Source organism: Scyliorhinus canicula, chromosome 3, assembly GCF_902713615.1.
Source record: "Scyliorhinus canicula chromosome 3, sScyCan1.1, whole genome shotgun sequence".
Classification (NCBI taxonomy): Eukaryota; Metazoa; Chordata; class Chondrichthyes; order Carcharhiniformes; family Scyliorhinidae; genus Scyliorhinus; species Scyliorhinus canicula.
This window is the reverse complement of record NC_052148.1, coordinates 149,011,805-149,029,548: the sequence shown is the minus strand read 5'-3', so window position 1 is coordinate 149,029,548 and position 17,744 is coordinate 149,011,805. Positions and strand designations below refer to the sequence as shown.

The window sequence follows — 17,744 nt, the reverse complement described above, 5'->3', positions numbered from 1 at the left end:
AAAAATGACACTAACGCATTGGTAGTGCAGATGTTGAGACCAATGCTAGGGGAACTTTACCTATAATATTTATTTCATATTATTCTGGAAAATAGGCACAATATAGTACAGGATGGGGTCAGCAACATTGACAAATATATATTATCCAGATTTCCTTGAATGTATGATGCTCAAAGCAATCACCTGGCCTTCAGGGGAAAACCATGACAGTAAGCTAACAGGATATTTATAATTTTACTTTATGGGATGGTTAAAACATGGGTACAATGAGGTCTCGATAGATGAGAACCAGGTAAAATGTTTGCACTAAATTGAAGCAAATGACAGAAGCTAATCATATTTTACTTTAGTGTATATTTTAAATGCATTTCTCTAATTATTTCAAAGAATCATAGAATCCCTGCAGTGCAGAAGGAGGCCATTTGGCCCATCGAGTCTGCACCGACCCTCTGAAAGAGCACCCTAACAAGGCCCACTCCCCTGCCCTATTCCCCGTAACCCCACTGAACCTGCACATCCCTGGACACTAAGAGTCAATTCAGCATAGCCAGTCCACCTAACCTGCACTTCTTTGGACTGTGGAAGGAAACCAGAGCACCAGGAGGAAATCCATGCAGATATGGCGAGTGTATGCAAATTCCACACAGACTGTAACCCAAGGCTGGAATTGAACCCGGGTCCCTGGCGCTGTGAGGCAGCAGTGCTGACCACTTTCGTAGGAAATGGGAATGCGGTGTATCAAGGTGATCTATGCCAGCTAAGAATCAAGAGTGGGAATATTCTGGGGATGTTCTTGTTTGTTCTCTTTCATAGAGCTTACAGTGCAGAAGGAGGCCATTCGGCCCATCGAGTCTGCACCGGCTCTTGGAACGAGCACCCTACCCAAGGTCAACACCTCCACCCTATCCCCATTACCCAGTAACCCCACCCAACACTGAGGGCAATTTATCATGGCCAATCCACCTAACCTGCACATCTTTGGACTGTGGGAGGAAACCAGAGCACCCGGAGGAAACCCACGCACACACGGGGAGGATGTGCAGACTCCGCACAGACAGTGACCCAAGCCGGAATCGAACCTGGGACCCTGGAGCTGTGAAGCATTTGTGCTAACCACGATGCTACGGTGCTGCCTTGAGGAAAGATATTCCTGGAAATGTAGTATTTCAGTTAAAACCAAGACAATGGTTTGCGATGTGGAATTAATTTTTAAAAATATTTTGGCCTGCAGGTCAGAGTTTATTTTTTAATATAATGCTTTTAATAAGATTTATTTACAATTCAAATCGTAATAATATTTATTCAATGTTGAAATTCTGCAAAGGAGATTGAATTCCGGTTCTTTCATTCTGCTGTTCCAACAATTGAAATTCTGAGTACACGGTCCAGTTTTCTGCATTAAAACAATTCCTGCCGTGGAAAAGCAGGCACTTGTTAAAGAAGTCTGAATCTATTTGTTGTTTCAGAATTCAAATATGGCACTGCCTGTGCTGTCAAAACAATAAAAGAAACCAAAAGTACAGATTGATATTAACCTAAGAAATAATTGTGTTTTCCAGCGTGGATTCACTGTGACACCTGCTGTCGTTGTGTCCTTCAGGAACATACATGCGGGATAGCCGGAGATGGATGTTTTACATGTGGAAGCACTGAGCACAAACGCAGGGAATGTCCTCAGTCAGCATTCCCAAACAGGACCACTATGTGAGTTTAACACATCAATTGAAAAACTTTTTCATGAAATGCGAATCAACTTTTTGATCTAATTAATGCAAGTTTGATAGCAGAGCAATCGGAAAACAGTGGCAGAGTCGGACAGAGTCAGCATGGACTAACAAAAGGGAAATCATGCTCAACAAATTTACTGGAATTCTTCAAGGAAGTAACTATTAGAATTGATGCGGGGGGTGGAGGGGGCATGGATATGGCTTATTTGGACTTGCAGGAGGCTTTTGACAAGGCCCCACATAAGAGATTAACATGTAAAATTAAAGCGCTTTGGATTGGGGGTGGTGCATTGAGATGAATAGAAAACTGGTTGGAAGACAGGAAACAAGAGTAGGAATAAATGGGTCTTTTTCCAAGTGGCAGGCAGTGACAAATGGACACCACAAGGATCAGTGGCAGGTGCACATTCTCCCCATGTCTGCATGGGTCTCACCCTCATGACCGAAAAAGATGTGCAGGATAGGTGAATTGGCCACGCTAAATTGCCCCTCAATTGGAAATAAATGGATATTCTGTGTCTGCATTGGGTTTCCTCCGGGTGCTCCTGTTTCATCCCACACAGTGGAAAGATATCTGCGGGTTGTGTGGATTGGCCATGCTAAATTGTCCCATAATGTCCAAAAGGTTAGGTGGGGTTAATGGGTTATGGGGATAGGGTGGGGGCCAATGTAAGGTGCACTTTCAGAGGGTCAGTGCAGACTTGAAGGGCTGAATGGCCTCCTCCTGCACTGTAGTGATTCTGTGATATCTCTAAATTTGCAAGTGACACAAAGCCAGATGAGAGGGTGAGCTGTAAGTATGACATGGAGATGCTTCAGTGTGATTTGGACAGGTTTAGTGAGTGGACAAATACATGGCAGTATAATGTGGATAAATGTGAGGTGATCCACTTTGGTAGCAAAAACAAGAAGGCAGATTATTATCTGAATTGCTATAGATTGGGAGTGGGGAATGTGCAACGAGACATGGGTGTCCTTGTACATCAGCCGCTGAAAGTATTTATGCAGATGCAGCAGGTGGTGAAGATAGAAAATGGTATGTTGGTCTTGATAGCGAGAGGATTCGAGTACCGAAGTAGGGATGTCTTGCTGCATTCATGGACTTGCTGAGACCACATCTGGAATATTGGGCGCAGTTTTGGTCTCCTTTTCTGAGGAAGGATGCTCTTGCTATATAGGGAGTGCAGAGAAGGTTTACCAGACTGATCCCAGGGATGGTGGGACTGTGTATAAGATTGAGTCGGCTTGGATTATACTCAGTGGAGTTTAAAAGAAGTGGGGGGGATATCTCCAAGAAACCTAAAAATTTCTAATAAGAATGGGCAGGATAGGTGCAGGAAGGATGTTCCCGATAGCGAGTAGTCCAGAACCAGGGGTAGACCATTGCGCCGTTGCGTTTTTCGACTAAGTCAACATGGCCTCAGGGGCAGCGATTCTGACCCCTACAGGGGGCCAGCACGGCACTGGAGCGACTCACGCCGCTCCAGCTGCCAATCCCCGGCGTCAGGTGGGTGCCGCGGTGTCTGCGCATGCGCAGTGGGACAGGCACGCATGTGCAGTGGCTCCCTTATCCGCGCTGGCCCCGACGCAATGTGGCATCGGGCTACAGGGGCCGGCGCGGAACAAAAGATGCCTCCAGCCCGAGAGGCTGGCCCGTCGATCGGTGGGCCCCGATCGGGCCCCCCCTCCCCCACCAGGCTGCCCCTGGATGGATCCACGCCGAGGTCCCACCGGGTAAGGGCAGGTGTGAACGACGCCGACGGGATTCGTTTTTTTTTGGCGTGGCCGCTTGGCCCATCCCAGACGGAGAGTCACAGGGGTAGGGGGGGGGGGGGGGGCACGTAGAGCTAATGGTGTTGGGGTAGCGTAGCGCGATTCATGTCCGTCCCGGCGATTCTCCTGCCCAACCCCGGGATGAGAGAATCCCGCCCCGTATGCTTTGAAGGAGTTAGATATAGATGGGAATAAAGGGATGAAAAGATATGGGGGGGAAACGGTTATGAGTTGGATAATCACCCACGATCATAATGAATGGCTGAGCAGACTCCGGAGGAAAGAATGGCCTCATGCTCCTATTTTCTATGATTCCCTTTTGTCCCATTGTTCACAAGCAAATGACTGACTGTGACATAGTAAACCAAATAGTTTTATCTCTCGTTGTACTGAGTGTGATAGCTTACAGCAACCAAGTGAACATATTTTTTACTCTTCCCAATATCTTTGCTCTGCCCATTAGATTCGCTCTAACGTGGCCTAATTCATGTTTATGCCTGTCCTCTAATGTCCTTCACTCTTCCTTAGTTTGTCATGCCTTGTAATTTATTTTCGCCAGAACAATTCTTTGCCTGCCTAATTCTGAATGATTAATATTGTGAACTAAAAAGAACCCAACACACCCCTCCCATGGCAATCAATTATCCACACCCCATTAGTCTGACGAATATCCATTTAGCCCTACCTTTTGCTCTCTAATCCCCTATCTCTCTATCCATACACTTCATTTCCTTGAATACAACACAGCTTTGTTTTCACATCAAGTTCCTTATGTGACATCTTATCAAATGCCTTATGAAAATCTATACACGCCCTACCCTTTTCTATGCACTTCGCTTCAAAAGAAATCAATTTCAAATACAATTGCCTTTTACTAATACGTTAAAATTAACCCTGATTTCGTCGATGACCCGGGTCACTGTGCGTGTGGAGTTTGCACATTCTCCCTGTGTCTGCGTGGGTCTCACTCCCACAACCCAAAAGGATGTGCAGGGTAGGTGGATCGGCTAAATTGCCCCTTAATTGGGGGGAAAAATTGAGTGCTCTAAATTTATTTTAAAGAATTTAGCCCTGATTAACCCAAGAATTCTTATGTTTCTACCAACCATATTCTAGGTGTGTCATACCGATGTATTTTTGCTTTTCTGAACCTAATTATTTTTGCCACCTTTTGACACTATTCCAGTCTACAACTGTAAAATCATGGTTAATTCTTTTAATTTGTTAGAAGTTTTGTTTTGAATATTTATCTTTAATAGTGGCTTTTCACATCCTCTTTGGGTAGCCCTACAAGCCGTTTATTTTTGGAAAAAATAAATAAGCACAACCATCGATCCTTAACTGAACATCATCTTCACTATTGCATCACGTTCAGGTATATGATATCCCTGTTCATCTCAAAGTAATCCTAGCCTTTCTTTAACTGTCCTCTTATTTTGTATGTACAATTCTCTTTTAGATAACTTATTAGCTTTCCTAATGTCTCTCCTTATTCCCCATTTTTATGTTTTTATATTCTCTGTATTGTTCTGCACTGTCCTATATTTCTCATATACCTCAATAAAAAAATTTCCCTTTTGCTGCAACCTCACTGCTTACTTATGGGAAGATCCAAATTATATATCTATATGTATTCATCTCACAATTCAAAGAATCACAGAAGTCTGAAGTGTGGTGAGAGGCTCATTATGTCTGTGTCAACTCTTTGCTACGACAATCCAAAACTAATCCTGTTGTTTTGTTTTCCTCCTATAACTTGTATCTTCCTCTGCTACAAATAATTATCCAATTTTTCCTTAGAAGAAGCATTACCCTCCACCTCAAATATTCCCTGTAGCAAAGCATTAACCCTCTGTGTGAAGAAAGCTTTAATTTTCTGTCACGTTACACGGCCATTTTAAGTTGCTGACCCACTGATCTCACAAATAGAGGAAATAGTATTTTCCTATTTACTCTATTAAAACACCTCCTACTTTAAAAAAAAAAACATTTATTAAATCTCTTAGCCTTCTCTGTTTCAATGATTTGATATGCCATTTTCAGAGCCAGATTGCTTTTCATCTCACTGAAGTTGGGAAATTTCAAGTTCAAAGTTCCTGGGCTGGATTCTCCGCTGTCAGCGTTCTCCATTTTGCTGGCAGCCTGGGGATTTCCCAACGGCGAGTGACTGCCCACAATAGGAAACCCCATTGGCGAGATGGAGAATCCCAGGGGCGCGCCGCACCAGAAATCGGGTGCAGAGGGACGGAGAATCCCGCTCCCCGTCTTTTTTTTTACTGTTGACAATGTGAGCATAATTAGGATATGGGCTGGGATTCTCCCCTACTCGGCGGGGCGAGGGGTCCCGGCGTATTGGAGTGGCGTGAACCACTCCGGCGTCGGGCCGCCGCAAAGATGCGGACGTTTCCGCACCTTTCGGGGCCAGGCCCTCACATTGAGGGGCTAGGCCCGCGCCGGAATGGTTGCCACTCCGCCGGCTGGCGTGAACGGCCTTTGGCGCCACGCCAGACGGGGCCTAAAGGACTTAGCCGGCCGGCGGAGCGGCAACCATTCCAGCGCGGGCCGAGCCCCTCAGTGTGAGGGCCTGGCCCCAAAAGGTGCGGAGACATCCGCATCTTTGGACGGAGGAGGTCTCTTCCGCCTCCGCCATGGTGAAGACCATGGCGAAGGCGGAAGAAAAAGAGTGCCCCCACGGCACAGGCCTGCCCGCTGATCGGTGGGCCCCGATCGCGGGCCAGGCCACCATGGGGGCACCCCCTGGGGCCAGAACGTCCCACGCGCCCCCCCCAGGACCCCAGAGCCCACCCGCGCCGCCAATCCCACCGGTCAGGTAGGTGTTTTGGGCCTGATTCCCACCCCTACCAAATCTCTGGTGGCGGAGAATTCGGGACACGGCAGGGGCAGGATTGACGCTGGCCCCGGGCGATTCTCCGACCCGGCGGGGGTTCAGAGAATCCCATACATTGTCACTATTTCCCAGGTGTTCTGCTAGATACTTATCTTGCTCTGTTACCCAGATTCAGATCTAACATTTGGACATCCAACATAGTTAGATAGCATAGGCAGCATGGTAGCATGGTGGTTAGCATAAATGCTTCACAGCTCCAGGGTCCCAGGTTCGATTCCCGGCTGGGTCACTGTCTGTGTGGAGTCTGCACGTCCTCCCCGTGTGTGCGTGGGTTTCCTCCGGGTGCTCCGGTTTCCTCCCACAGTCCAAAGATGTGCGGGTTACGTGGATTGGCCATGCTAAATTGCCCGTAGTGTCCTAAAAAGTAAGGTTAAGGGGGGGTTGTTGGGTTACGGGTATAGGGTGGATACGTGGGTTTGAGTTGGGTGATCATTGCTCGGCACAACATCAAGGGCCGAAGGGCCTGTTCTGTGCTGTACTGTTCTATATTCTATATTATCTGGGAAGACTTCTTTTCAGAAATGTTATTTCTGCCGACCTTAGGATCGTTAAATTTCCCCACAGTTAAAACTCTGCTACGACTGCGAATCTCACTAAATTGCCGATAAATCTCAACCTCAATTTTCCTCACTATTTACTGTATTGTATACTATCAGTGTAGCAACAAATCCCATTCTATGTCTTTGTTCAACACAGACTGTCTGAATGTGAACTTCAATGAAACCTCCCCTTTTCAAAGCTGTAATTAATAATCTAACCATCCTCCTTCTTTCCTTCTTTCCCTTGAACATTTTGTCGGTGGAATATTTACGTGTTAGTCTCACTTTCCAACATTGTCTTTATATTCAGATGAATGCAGTTGGTTCCATTAATTTATTTCTAATGTTTTACATTTGCATATGAAAATGCAGCACTAATCCGTTTGTACTCTTTGATGTACCTTTTTTCCTTAATGTCGTTTTATCCTTATAATCATGTTTTATCCTCTATTATTTGCAGTAACCTGCATCACTCCATAACTTCTTCAGTTTACTATTTTAGCCTGCGTTTCCCCTACATTATACTCACTGTTGATAATTCTCACTTAATTAGGTTCTCCTAAATCCTGAAATTACATCTATCATAGAACTTAAACTTTGTTGATTTTTGTGTATTTCCGCTCTTGAAAATGTGTCATTTTGATATGATGAGACTGTGCCACATGAGGCATCTATGGTTTGGCTGTTTATGCTGCAGCTATCTCATGTGTCAATGTATCTAAATGGAATCAAACAAAATAACCTGATTTACATTTAATTGTTTTGGGGTATCATGGCTGACTTCCTCTATCCATCGACAGTTAATTTTTATCACTAACATTGTCTTATCTCATTCAGCCTTGGGTTTGTTCAAATTCCACACGACCGCCTTTAACTGCACCAAGAGTGCTTACATGAGACTTGAAATTAAACCAGAATTGACTGTCTTCCTTTTTTGCACTACAATAGGAACAAAGGAGCAGGACTTAGGCCATTCAGCCCCTCGTGCCTGTTCTGCCATTCAACTAGATCATGGCTGATCATCGACCATAGAACATAGAACATAGAACACTACAGCGCAGTACGGGCCCATCGGCCCTCGATGTTGCGCCGACCTGTGAAACCATCTGAAGCCTATCTGACCTACACTATTCCATTTTCATCCATATGTCTATCCAGCGACCACTTAAATGCCCTTAAAGTTGGCGAGTCTACTACTGTTGCAGGCAGGGCGTTCCACACCCCTACTACTCTCTGAGTAAAGAAACTGCCTCTGATATCTGTCCTATATCTATCACCCCTCAATTTAAAGCTATGTCCCCTCGTGTTGGTCATCACCATCCGAGGAAAAAGACTCTCACTGTCCACCCTATCTAACCCTCTGACTATCTTATATGTCTCTATTAAGTCACCTCTCAGCCTTCTCCTCTCTAACGAAAACAACCTCAATTCCCTGAGCCTTTCCTCGTAAGACCTTCCCTCCATACCAGGCAACATCCTAGTAAATCTCCTCTGAACCCTTTCCAAAGCTTCCACATCCTTCCTATAATGTGGTGACCAGAACTGCACGCAGTACTCCAGGTGCGGCCGCACCAGAGTTATGTACAGCTGCAGCATGACCTTGTGGTTCCGAAACTCAATCCCCCTGCTTATAAAGGCTAGCACACCATATGCCTTCTTAACAACCCTATTAACCTGGGTGGCAACTTTCAGGGATTTATGTACCTGGATGCCGAGATCTCTCTGTTCATCTACACTACCAAGAATCTTGCCATTAGCCCAGTACTCTGCATTCCTGTTACTCCTTCCAAGTGAACCACCTCACACTTTTCCGCATTAAACTCCATCTGCCACCTCTCAGCCCAGCTCTGCAGCTTATCTATGTCCCTCTGTATCCTGATACATCCTTCAGCACTATCCACAACTCCACCGACCTTCGTGTCATCTGCAAATTTACTAACCCATCCTTCTACACAATCTTCCAGGTCATTTATAAAAATGACAAACAGCAGTGGCCCCAAAACAGATCCTTGCGGTACACCACTAGTAACTGAACTCCAGGATGAACATTTGCCATCAACCACCACCCTCTGTCTTCTTTCAGCTAGCCAATTACTGATCCAAACCGCTAAATCACCTTCAATTCCATACTTCCTTATTTTCTGCAATAGCCTACCGTGGGGAACCTTATCAAACGCCTTACTGAAATCCATATACACCACATCAACAGCTTTACCCTGATCCACCTGTTTGGTCACCTTCTCAAAAAACTCAATAAGGTTTGTGAGGCATGACCTACCCTTCACAAAACCGTGTTTTTTTTTTTTTTTTTTTTTTCCATTTTTCTATTGGAATTTTTTGCAGAAAATATAACAAAAAGTATAGCAAAAAGCAGTAATATGCAACTAACAGCCCCATAACACCCACAATTCCCCCCATACGGTAACACCACATGTATCACATTCCCCCCCCCCCCCCAAACAAGAGAACTTAACCATAAATTAAAATTAGATAAATCAAATTTAAATAAAATAACCTAACATAATCAACGCCCCCCCCCCCCCCCCCCCCCCCCCCCCCCCCCCGGGTTGCTGCTGCTACTGTCCCAGTACCCTATCGTTGAGCCAGAAAGTCGAGGAAAGGTTGCCACCGTTTAAAGAACCCTTGCACCGATCCTCTCAGGGCGAATTTAACCTTCTCAAGCTTAATAAAGCCCGCCATGTCATTGATCCAGGTTTCCACGCTTGGGGGCCTCGCGTCCTTCCACTGTAGCAAAATCCTTCGCCGGGCTACTAGGGACGCAAAGGCCAGCACACCGGCCTCTTTCGCCTCCTGCACTCCCGGCTCTACCCCAACCCCAAAGATCGCGAGTCCCCATCCTGGCTTGACCCTGGATCCCACCACCCTTGACACCGTCCTCGCCACCCCCTTCCAGAACTCCTCCAATGCCGGGCATGCCCAGAACATATGGGCATGGTTCGCTGGACTCCCCGAGCACCTGGCACACCTATCTTCACCCCCAAAGAACCTATTCATCCTCGTCCCAGTCATGTGGGCCCTATGCAGCACCTTGAATTGGATGAGGCTAAGCCGCGCACACGAGGAGGAAGAATTTACCCTCTCCAGGGCATCAGCCCATGTCCCGTCTTCGATCTGTTCCCCCAGTTCCCCCTCCCACTTCGTTTTCAGCTCCTCTACTGACGCCTCTTCCTTCTCCTGCATAAGCTTGTAGATATCGGATATCTTCCCCTCCCCGACCCAGACCCCCGAGAGCACCCTGTCACTCACCCCCTTCGCGGGGAGCGCAGGGAATCCCTCCACCTGCCGTCTAGCAAATGCCTTTACCTGCAGATATCTAAACATGTTTCCCGGCGGGAGCCCAAATTTCTCTTCCAACTCCCCCAGGCTCGCAAACCTTCCGTCGATAAACAGGTCCTTCAGCTGTCTAATGCCCGCTCTATACCATCCCCGAAATCCCCCATCCATGTTCCCCGGGACGAACCTATGGTTCCCCCTTAACGGAGCCTCCATCGAGCCCCCCACTTCTCCCCTATGTCGCCTCCACTGCCCCCAAATCTTGAGGGTAGCCGCCACCACCGGACTCGTGGTATACCTCGTGGGAGGGAGCGGCCACGGCGCCGTTACCAGGGCCCCCAGGCTTGTATCCCCACAGGACGCTCTCTCCATCCGTTTCCATGCTGCCCCCTCCCCCTCCATCACCCACTTACGCACCATCGACACGTTGGCCGCCCAGTAATACCCCGAGAGGTTGGGCAACGCCAGCCCCCCCCCATCCCTACTCCGCTCCAAGAAGACCCTCTTCACCCTTGGGGTGCCATGCGCCCAAACAAATCCCATGATGCTGCTGGTCACTCTTTTAAAAAAGGCCCTAGGGATAAAGATGGGCAAGCACTGGAAGAGGAACAAGAACCTCGGGAGAACCGTCATTTTGACGGATTGCACTCTGCCCGCCAGCGATAGCGGCACCATGTCCCACCTTTTAAATTCCTCCTCCATCTGTTCCACTAGTCTGGTGAAGTTAAGCTTATGAAGAGCCCCCCAACTCCTGGCCACCTGCACCCCCAGGTACCTGAAACTCTTCACTGCCCTCCTGAAGGGGAGCCTCCCAATTCCCTCCTCCTGATCTCCCGGGTGCACTACAAATACCTCGCTCTTTCCTAAGTTCAGCTTATAGCCCGAGAAGCCCCCAAATTCTGCTAACAGTTCCATCACCCCCGGCATTCCCCCCTCTGGGTCCGCCACATATAACAGCAGGTCGTCTGCATACAGCGATACCCGGTGCTCCTCCCCCCCCCGCACCAGACCCCTCCACTTCCCTGACTCCCTCAACGCCATGGCCAGCGGTTCAATCGCCAGTGCAAAGAGCAGGGGGGACAGGGGACACCCCTGCCTGGTCCCACGATAACACAAAACCGTGTTGACTATCGCTAATCAACTTGTTCTTTTCAAGATGATTATAAACCCTATCTCTTATAACCTTTTCCAACATTTTACCCACAACCGAAGTAAGGCTCACAGGTCTATAATTACCAGGGTTGTCTCTACTCCCCTTCTTGAACAAGGGGACAACATTTGCTAGCCTCCAGTCTTCCGGCACTATTCCTGTCGACAAAGACGACATAAAGATCAAGGACAAAGGCTCTGCAATCTCCTCCCTGGCTTCCCAGAGAATCCTAGGATAAATCCCATCTGGCCCAGGGGACTTATCTATTTTGACATTTTCCAAAATTGCTAACACCTCCTCCTTTTGAACCTCAATTCCATTTAGCCTGGTCGACTGAAACTGAGTGTTCTCCTCGACAACATTGTCTTTCTCCATTGTAAACACTGACGAAAAATATCCATTTAACGCTTCCCCTATCTCCTCTGATTCCACACACAACTTTCCACTACTATCCTTGATTGGCCCTAATCTTACTCTAGTCATTCTTTTGTTCCTGATATACCTATAGAAAGCCTTAGGGTTTTCCTTGATCCTATCCGCCAAGAACTTTTCGTGTCCTCTCCTCGCTCTTCTTAACTCTCCCTTTAGGTCCTTCCTGGCTAACTTGTAACTCTCAAGTGCCCTAACTGAGCCTTCATGTCTCATCCTAACATAAGCCTTCTTCTTCCTCTTGACAAGTGCTTCAACTTCCTTAGTAAACCACGGTTCCCTTGCTCGACAACTTCCTCCCTGCCTGACAGGTACATACTTATCAAGGACACGCAGTAGCTGTTCCTTGAAAAAGCTCCACATTTTGATTGTACCCATCCCCTGCAGTTTCCTTCCCCATCCTATACATCCTAAATCTTGTCGAATAGCATCATAATTGCCTTTCCCCCAGCTATAATTCTTGCCTTGCGGTATATACCTATCCCTGCCCATTGCTAAAGTAAACATAACCGAGTTGTGATCACTATCACCAAAGTGCTCACCTACATCTAAATCTAACACCTGGCCCGGTTCATTACCCAGTACCAAATCCAATGTGGCCTCGCCCCTTGTTGGCCTGTCTACTTTAAGGCCTGTTGACCTTGAAGACAATTTCCACAGATATATGACAATACATCTTGATGTCATTGGTATCTAGAAGTCTATTTATCTCTTGAACATAGTCAATGACTAAATGTCCACAGACGTCTGGGTTAAAGAATTCCGGAGATTCACTATCCTCTGAGTGAAGAAATTCCTCCTCACCTCAGTCATAAATGGCTTGCCTCTTATTCTGAGACTGCCCCTGGTTCTAAACATCCCAGTAAGTGGGAATATCCTTTCTGCATCTACCATGTCTAGCCCTTTAAGAATGTTGTAAGTTTCAATTAGTGATGTACTTGAGAGAGGTTTCACGAGCAAGAATAAAACAAGTCTGCATTTTGTTCTGTCTGCTGTCTTCCTCTGTCCCTCGCACTAGGCTGTTCGCCTGATCTCTCTGATTCCGAGTCTGCATGAGTCCAGTCCAAAATCTGAATTTGGAGCTATCAATCATGGTTCACATTAATGCCACGGAGTTTGCCTATTTGGTGGATTTGGTGGATTCAGTGCACAAGTGGTACAGTCTCCACAGTTGTCTCGCTCCCTGATAAACCCGCGATATTTCCATTTCAACAATAATCTGTTCTGTTGTTAGTGCAGACGTGAAGAAAAGCAAATGATTCCTACGTGGCTTCACAGACTATAGATCTGTCATTTTCCCGCAGTAGGATGGTAAACGTGTGAAGGTTGAAGGTCTTTAATCTTTCCATGGGTGTGACTGAAAAGAAGGGCAGATGGCCTTCTCCCAAGCCTTTGATGGCATTGCCCTCGCTCTTCTGGTGCCAGGCGGTTCACCTGCCTTCTCCCTCCCTCCCTGTGAGAAGTAGGTGATCAGTATTGCCAGAGGTCAGAAATCTGCTTTGTGCACCAACTATTGCAGAAACGCACCCTACCACCTAGTGGCATATGGTGTTCCTACAGCGACAGACGATGTACTACAATTTAGAATTCCTAAAGCTAGGAATGTGGCGACTAGGGGCTTTTCACAGTAACTTCATTGAAGCCTACTTGTGACAATAAACGATGATGATTATTATTAGATACTTTATCATTATATTTTTTGTCTTGTACACAGTGAAGAGGCAAAGCCACGTAAAAGAAAACTTTTGGAGACAGATAACAAGACCACTGCAAACAAATGTAAAAAACAAGCCCAAAATGTGAGTGCCAGAAAGAGGAAAACTCTGAAGTGGGCAACTGGAAAGTTGAAAAGGAAACTGAAGAGGAAGAAGAAACAGAAGCGTAGGGGACAAACTGTGCAGTGCTAGATGATGAGATGAGCACTGCTTAACGTCTACCTTCACAAGCAAATTAAATTCTTCCTGAGGAATCTAGGGGCCGCCGAGGTATACCTTTGCATATCTTTCCATCACCTCTTTTCCAATGTCAGTGCCTTGTTTACACAATATGTTTGATGCAATATTCAACCTGTTAATCTGGCAGCCACATTCCATCCGCATACCAGAGAACACTCGTGCAGAGAATTTTTAAAAACGTTGGAAATGTTGTCAGGGATATAAAGCTACCATTCATTCATTGGTGTGAAATCCTGTGTCGTCTATGTTCTCACCTTAGTCATACAGCGATTCGGAAAAGGCACTTTTAGATTAAAGCGCATTTTTCTAAATATGTGGTCTTACTTGATTTGAATGAAAGTTCTTTTCAACTGTGTTTCCCAAGTGTGGGGCGATGGTGGCATTGTGGTAGTGTCATGAGACTAGTAATCCATTAATGGTCAGTGGACAAGGGTTCAAATCACACCGTGGCAGCTGCTGGCATTTAGAAATTCAACTAATAAAATCGGGAATTGAAAGTTAGTCTCAGTAATGGAGACTATCACCGATTTTTCATAGAAACCTGTCTGGTTCTACATAGAGTGGCAGTGGGATGGGAACCTGAGTAGAACACAGGAGAGAGAAACCAAGATAGAAAAGTGGATAGCACAGGAAATTTGAGGGCTAGTAGCAAACAGGACTGTAGTTCAAGGTGAGATGTGTATTGTCACAAGTAGGCTTACATTAACACTGCAATGAAGTTACTGTGAAAAGCCCCATGTCACACATTCCGGCACCTGTTCGGGTACACAGGGAGAATTCAGAATGTCCAAATTACCTAACAGCATGTATTTTGGGACTGGTTGGAGGAAACCGGAGTACCCGGAGGCAACCCACGCAGACACGGGGAGAACATACGGACTCCGCACAGGGACCCTGGCGCTGTGAAGCAACAGTGCTAACCACTGTGCTACCATGTTGCCTATGTTTCCCCTGGCTAGGGGCTCTAGACCAATGGGTCACAGTCTCAGGATAATCCATTGTGATGGATAGATGAGGAGAAACGTCTTCACTCAGATGGTGGTAAACCTGTGGAATTTTCTACCACCCAAGGCTTTGGAGGCCAAGTCACAATGTTTTAAGAAAGAAATAGATTTGTGGGAGTGTGACGTTGAGAAGATCAGCACGGTAGCACAAGTGGATAGCACTGTGGCTTCACAGCACCAGGGTCCCAGGTTCGATTCCCCGCTGGGTCACTGTCTGTGCGGAGTCTGCATGTTCTCCCTGTGCCTGCGTGGGTTTCCTCCGGGGGCTCCGGTTTCCTCCCACAGTCCAAAGATGTGCAGGTTAGGTGGATTGGTCATGCTAAATTGCTCTTAGTGACTAAAAAGGTTAGGAGGGGTTATTGGGTTACAGGGATAGGGTGGAAGTGAGGGCTTAAGTGGGTCGGTGCAGACTCAATGGGCCGAATGGCCTCCTTCTGCACTCTGTTCTATGATCACATTGAGTGGTGGAGCAGGCTTCTCTTTACTATGTTTCAGTATTGTGCATTCCTAACTGAAATAACCTGCAAAATACAGACACTCAAAATGAAAGAAATACTATATAATTAAGTACTTTAGGATCTTTCTCAGCAAACAAAACATTAAAAACTTGACAAGTTGAAGTACTTTCCCAAATTTAATACTTTATTTGAAAATGTATTTTATTTTAAAGAAATACAGAAAACAGTAAATGTAAACAAATGTTAGAAAAACTACAGTCACTTAGTTTTAAGATTGATCAGGCTCCATGTAGTAGCAGACGTTAGTGGGTGTCGGTAGCAGCTAAAGACCTGGGACTTCATCTACTACCTACACTGACCAACCTCTGCCACTCGATGAAGCCCCAGGACTTCAGTGTGAGTTCAGAACAGGAGCCAGAAGCAGAGTAGCTGAACAAGTCTGCAGTGGTGAAAACTGACACCAAGTGGGAACGGGAGCCGGGGGTAGTGGGGAAAGAGAGACTTGAGGACAAGAGAAAGGAGGGGGAGTGGGGTGCTGGATCCCTGTGGTGACGATGGACACCGGGGACTTTAAAAGTAAGAATATAGGATGTGAATGGGAGCTTTGGAGGGAGCCACTTCAGGGCAGAAGCACCAGGGAGAAGGTCACGGCTGGATATCTCCAGCCGTTGCGATTCACTTTTCCTGCCTGCAGCACAACCCCACCCCATGGGTTTCCCAGCGACATTGGGTGGCTTCAATGGGAAATCCCATTGAGAAGCAGCGGGAAGACGGAATCCCGCTGTCAGCAAACATAAGTAGCCGCCGAGAAACGCATGGCTGGGGAACTGGAGAATCCAGCCCCATGTGTACAGGCAGGCAACAGAACGGGATGTCGAGGTAAATAACGTCAAACTGAAACTCACAATGTTTAATGGATATATTGACACTACTTTATGAATGACATTAAAGCAAAACCATGTTACCTGAGTCTGTCTAACGCACCATCATCATAACTTATGGAGACTATTCCTGGATTTTGTTTATATTTGATCTGTTTCTTTAATTTGAGTTTGCCAAGATTGCATTACTCTGGAGGAGGAGCACACAAGTTGCTTTCATGTTTTGCTTTGCATTAATGTTGAATTTAGATACTTGACCCTGCACAGTACTGTTTAACAAAATAACTCACTTGATAAATATCAAAGGAACCACATCAAAGACCTCTGTTCTTTAAGGTAAATGGAATCTAAGTAGCTTGCACAGCTCTGAGACATAATTTGCAAAATTCTCCTTCCTAACAGCTCATGTATCCTGTGGATTTGAATACACTGCTTTGTGCTTTTGTTTTCTTTTGAGCTTTAAGTCATTTATTGTTGCAAAGAAGGAGCATAATAATTTAAAATAAATAATAGCAACACTGGTCACTCCATTAGAAGTATTGCTGAACATACAAACTGTAAGAACCGGTTGTACTGCATCTGTAAGTTCCCTGTAAAGGTAAATATTGGTCCTTTAGAGGATGAGAAGGGAGATTTAATAATGGGAGATGAGGAAATGGTTGAGGAACTGAACAGGTTTTTTGGGCCGGTATTCACAGTGGAAGACACAAATAACATGCCAGTGACTGATAGAAATGAGACTATGACAGGTGAGGACCTTGAGATGATTGTTATCACGAAGGAGGTAGTGATGGGCAAGATAATGGGGGCTAAAGGTAGACAAGTCTCCTGGCCCAGATGGAATGCATCCCAGAGTGCTAAAAGAGATGGCTAGGGAAATTGCAAATGCACTAGTGATAATTTACCTACATTCCCTAGACTCTGGGGTGGTCCCGGTGGATTGGAAATTAGCAAACGTGACACCACTGTTTAAAAAAGGAGGTAGGCAGAAAGCGGGTAACTATAGGTCAGTGTGCTTAACTTCGGTAGTAGGGAAGATGTTGAATCTTATCAAGGAAGAAATAGCGAGGCATCTGGATGGAAATTGTCCCATTGGGCAGACGCAGCATGGGTTCATAAAGGGCAGATCGTGCCTAACTAATTTAGTGGAATTGTTTCAGGACATTACCAGTGCGGTAGATAACGGGGAGCCAATGGATATGGTATATGTGGATTTCCAGAAAGCCTTTGACAAGGTGACACACAAAAGGTTGCTGCATAAGATAAAGATGCATGGCATTAAGGGTAAAGTAGTAGCATGGATAGAGGATTGGTTAATTAATAGAAAGCAAAGAGTGGGGATTAATGGGTGTTTCTCTGGTTGGCAGTCAGTAGCTAGTGGTGTCCCTCAGGGATCAGTGTTGGGCCCACAATTGTTCACAATTTACATAGATGATTTGGAGTTGGGGACCAAGGGCAATGTGTCCAAGTTTGTAGACAACACTAAGATGAGTGGTTAAGCAAAAAGTGCAGATGATACCGAAGACTGCAGAGGGATTTGGATAGATTAAGTGAATGGGCTAGGGTCTGGCAGATGGAATACAATGTTGACAAATGTGAGGTTATCCATTTTGGTAGGAATAACAG

At 46.0% G+C, this 17,744-nt stretch overlaps 1 protein-coding gene across 2 annotated transcripts in view; it reads left to right on the top strand.

Moving 5' to 3' along the window:
* The window catches only part of zcchc4 (zinc finger, CCHC domain containing 4), a 101,718-nt gene extending 87,732 nt beyond the window's left edge, over window positions 1-13,986 (top strand). Inside the window, exons 12-13 of one of the 2 annotated variants that reach the window (XR_005460003.1) lie at window positions 1,601-1,704; window positions 13,535-13,635. Coding sequence is in view for 1 of the 2 variants with exons in the window: in XM_038791467.1 (XP_038647395.1) it covers window positions 1,560-1,704; window positions 13,535-13,727 (338 nt within the window). In the remaining variant the exon portion in view is untranslated. Of the gene's footprint in view, window positions 1-1,559; window positions 1,705-13,534 lie in introns of both variants that reach the window. The other variant, XM_038791467.1, reaches the window with a different exon arrangement.
* The last annotated feature ends 3,758 nt before the right edge of the window (window positions 13,987-17,744 follow it).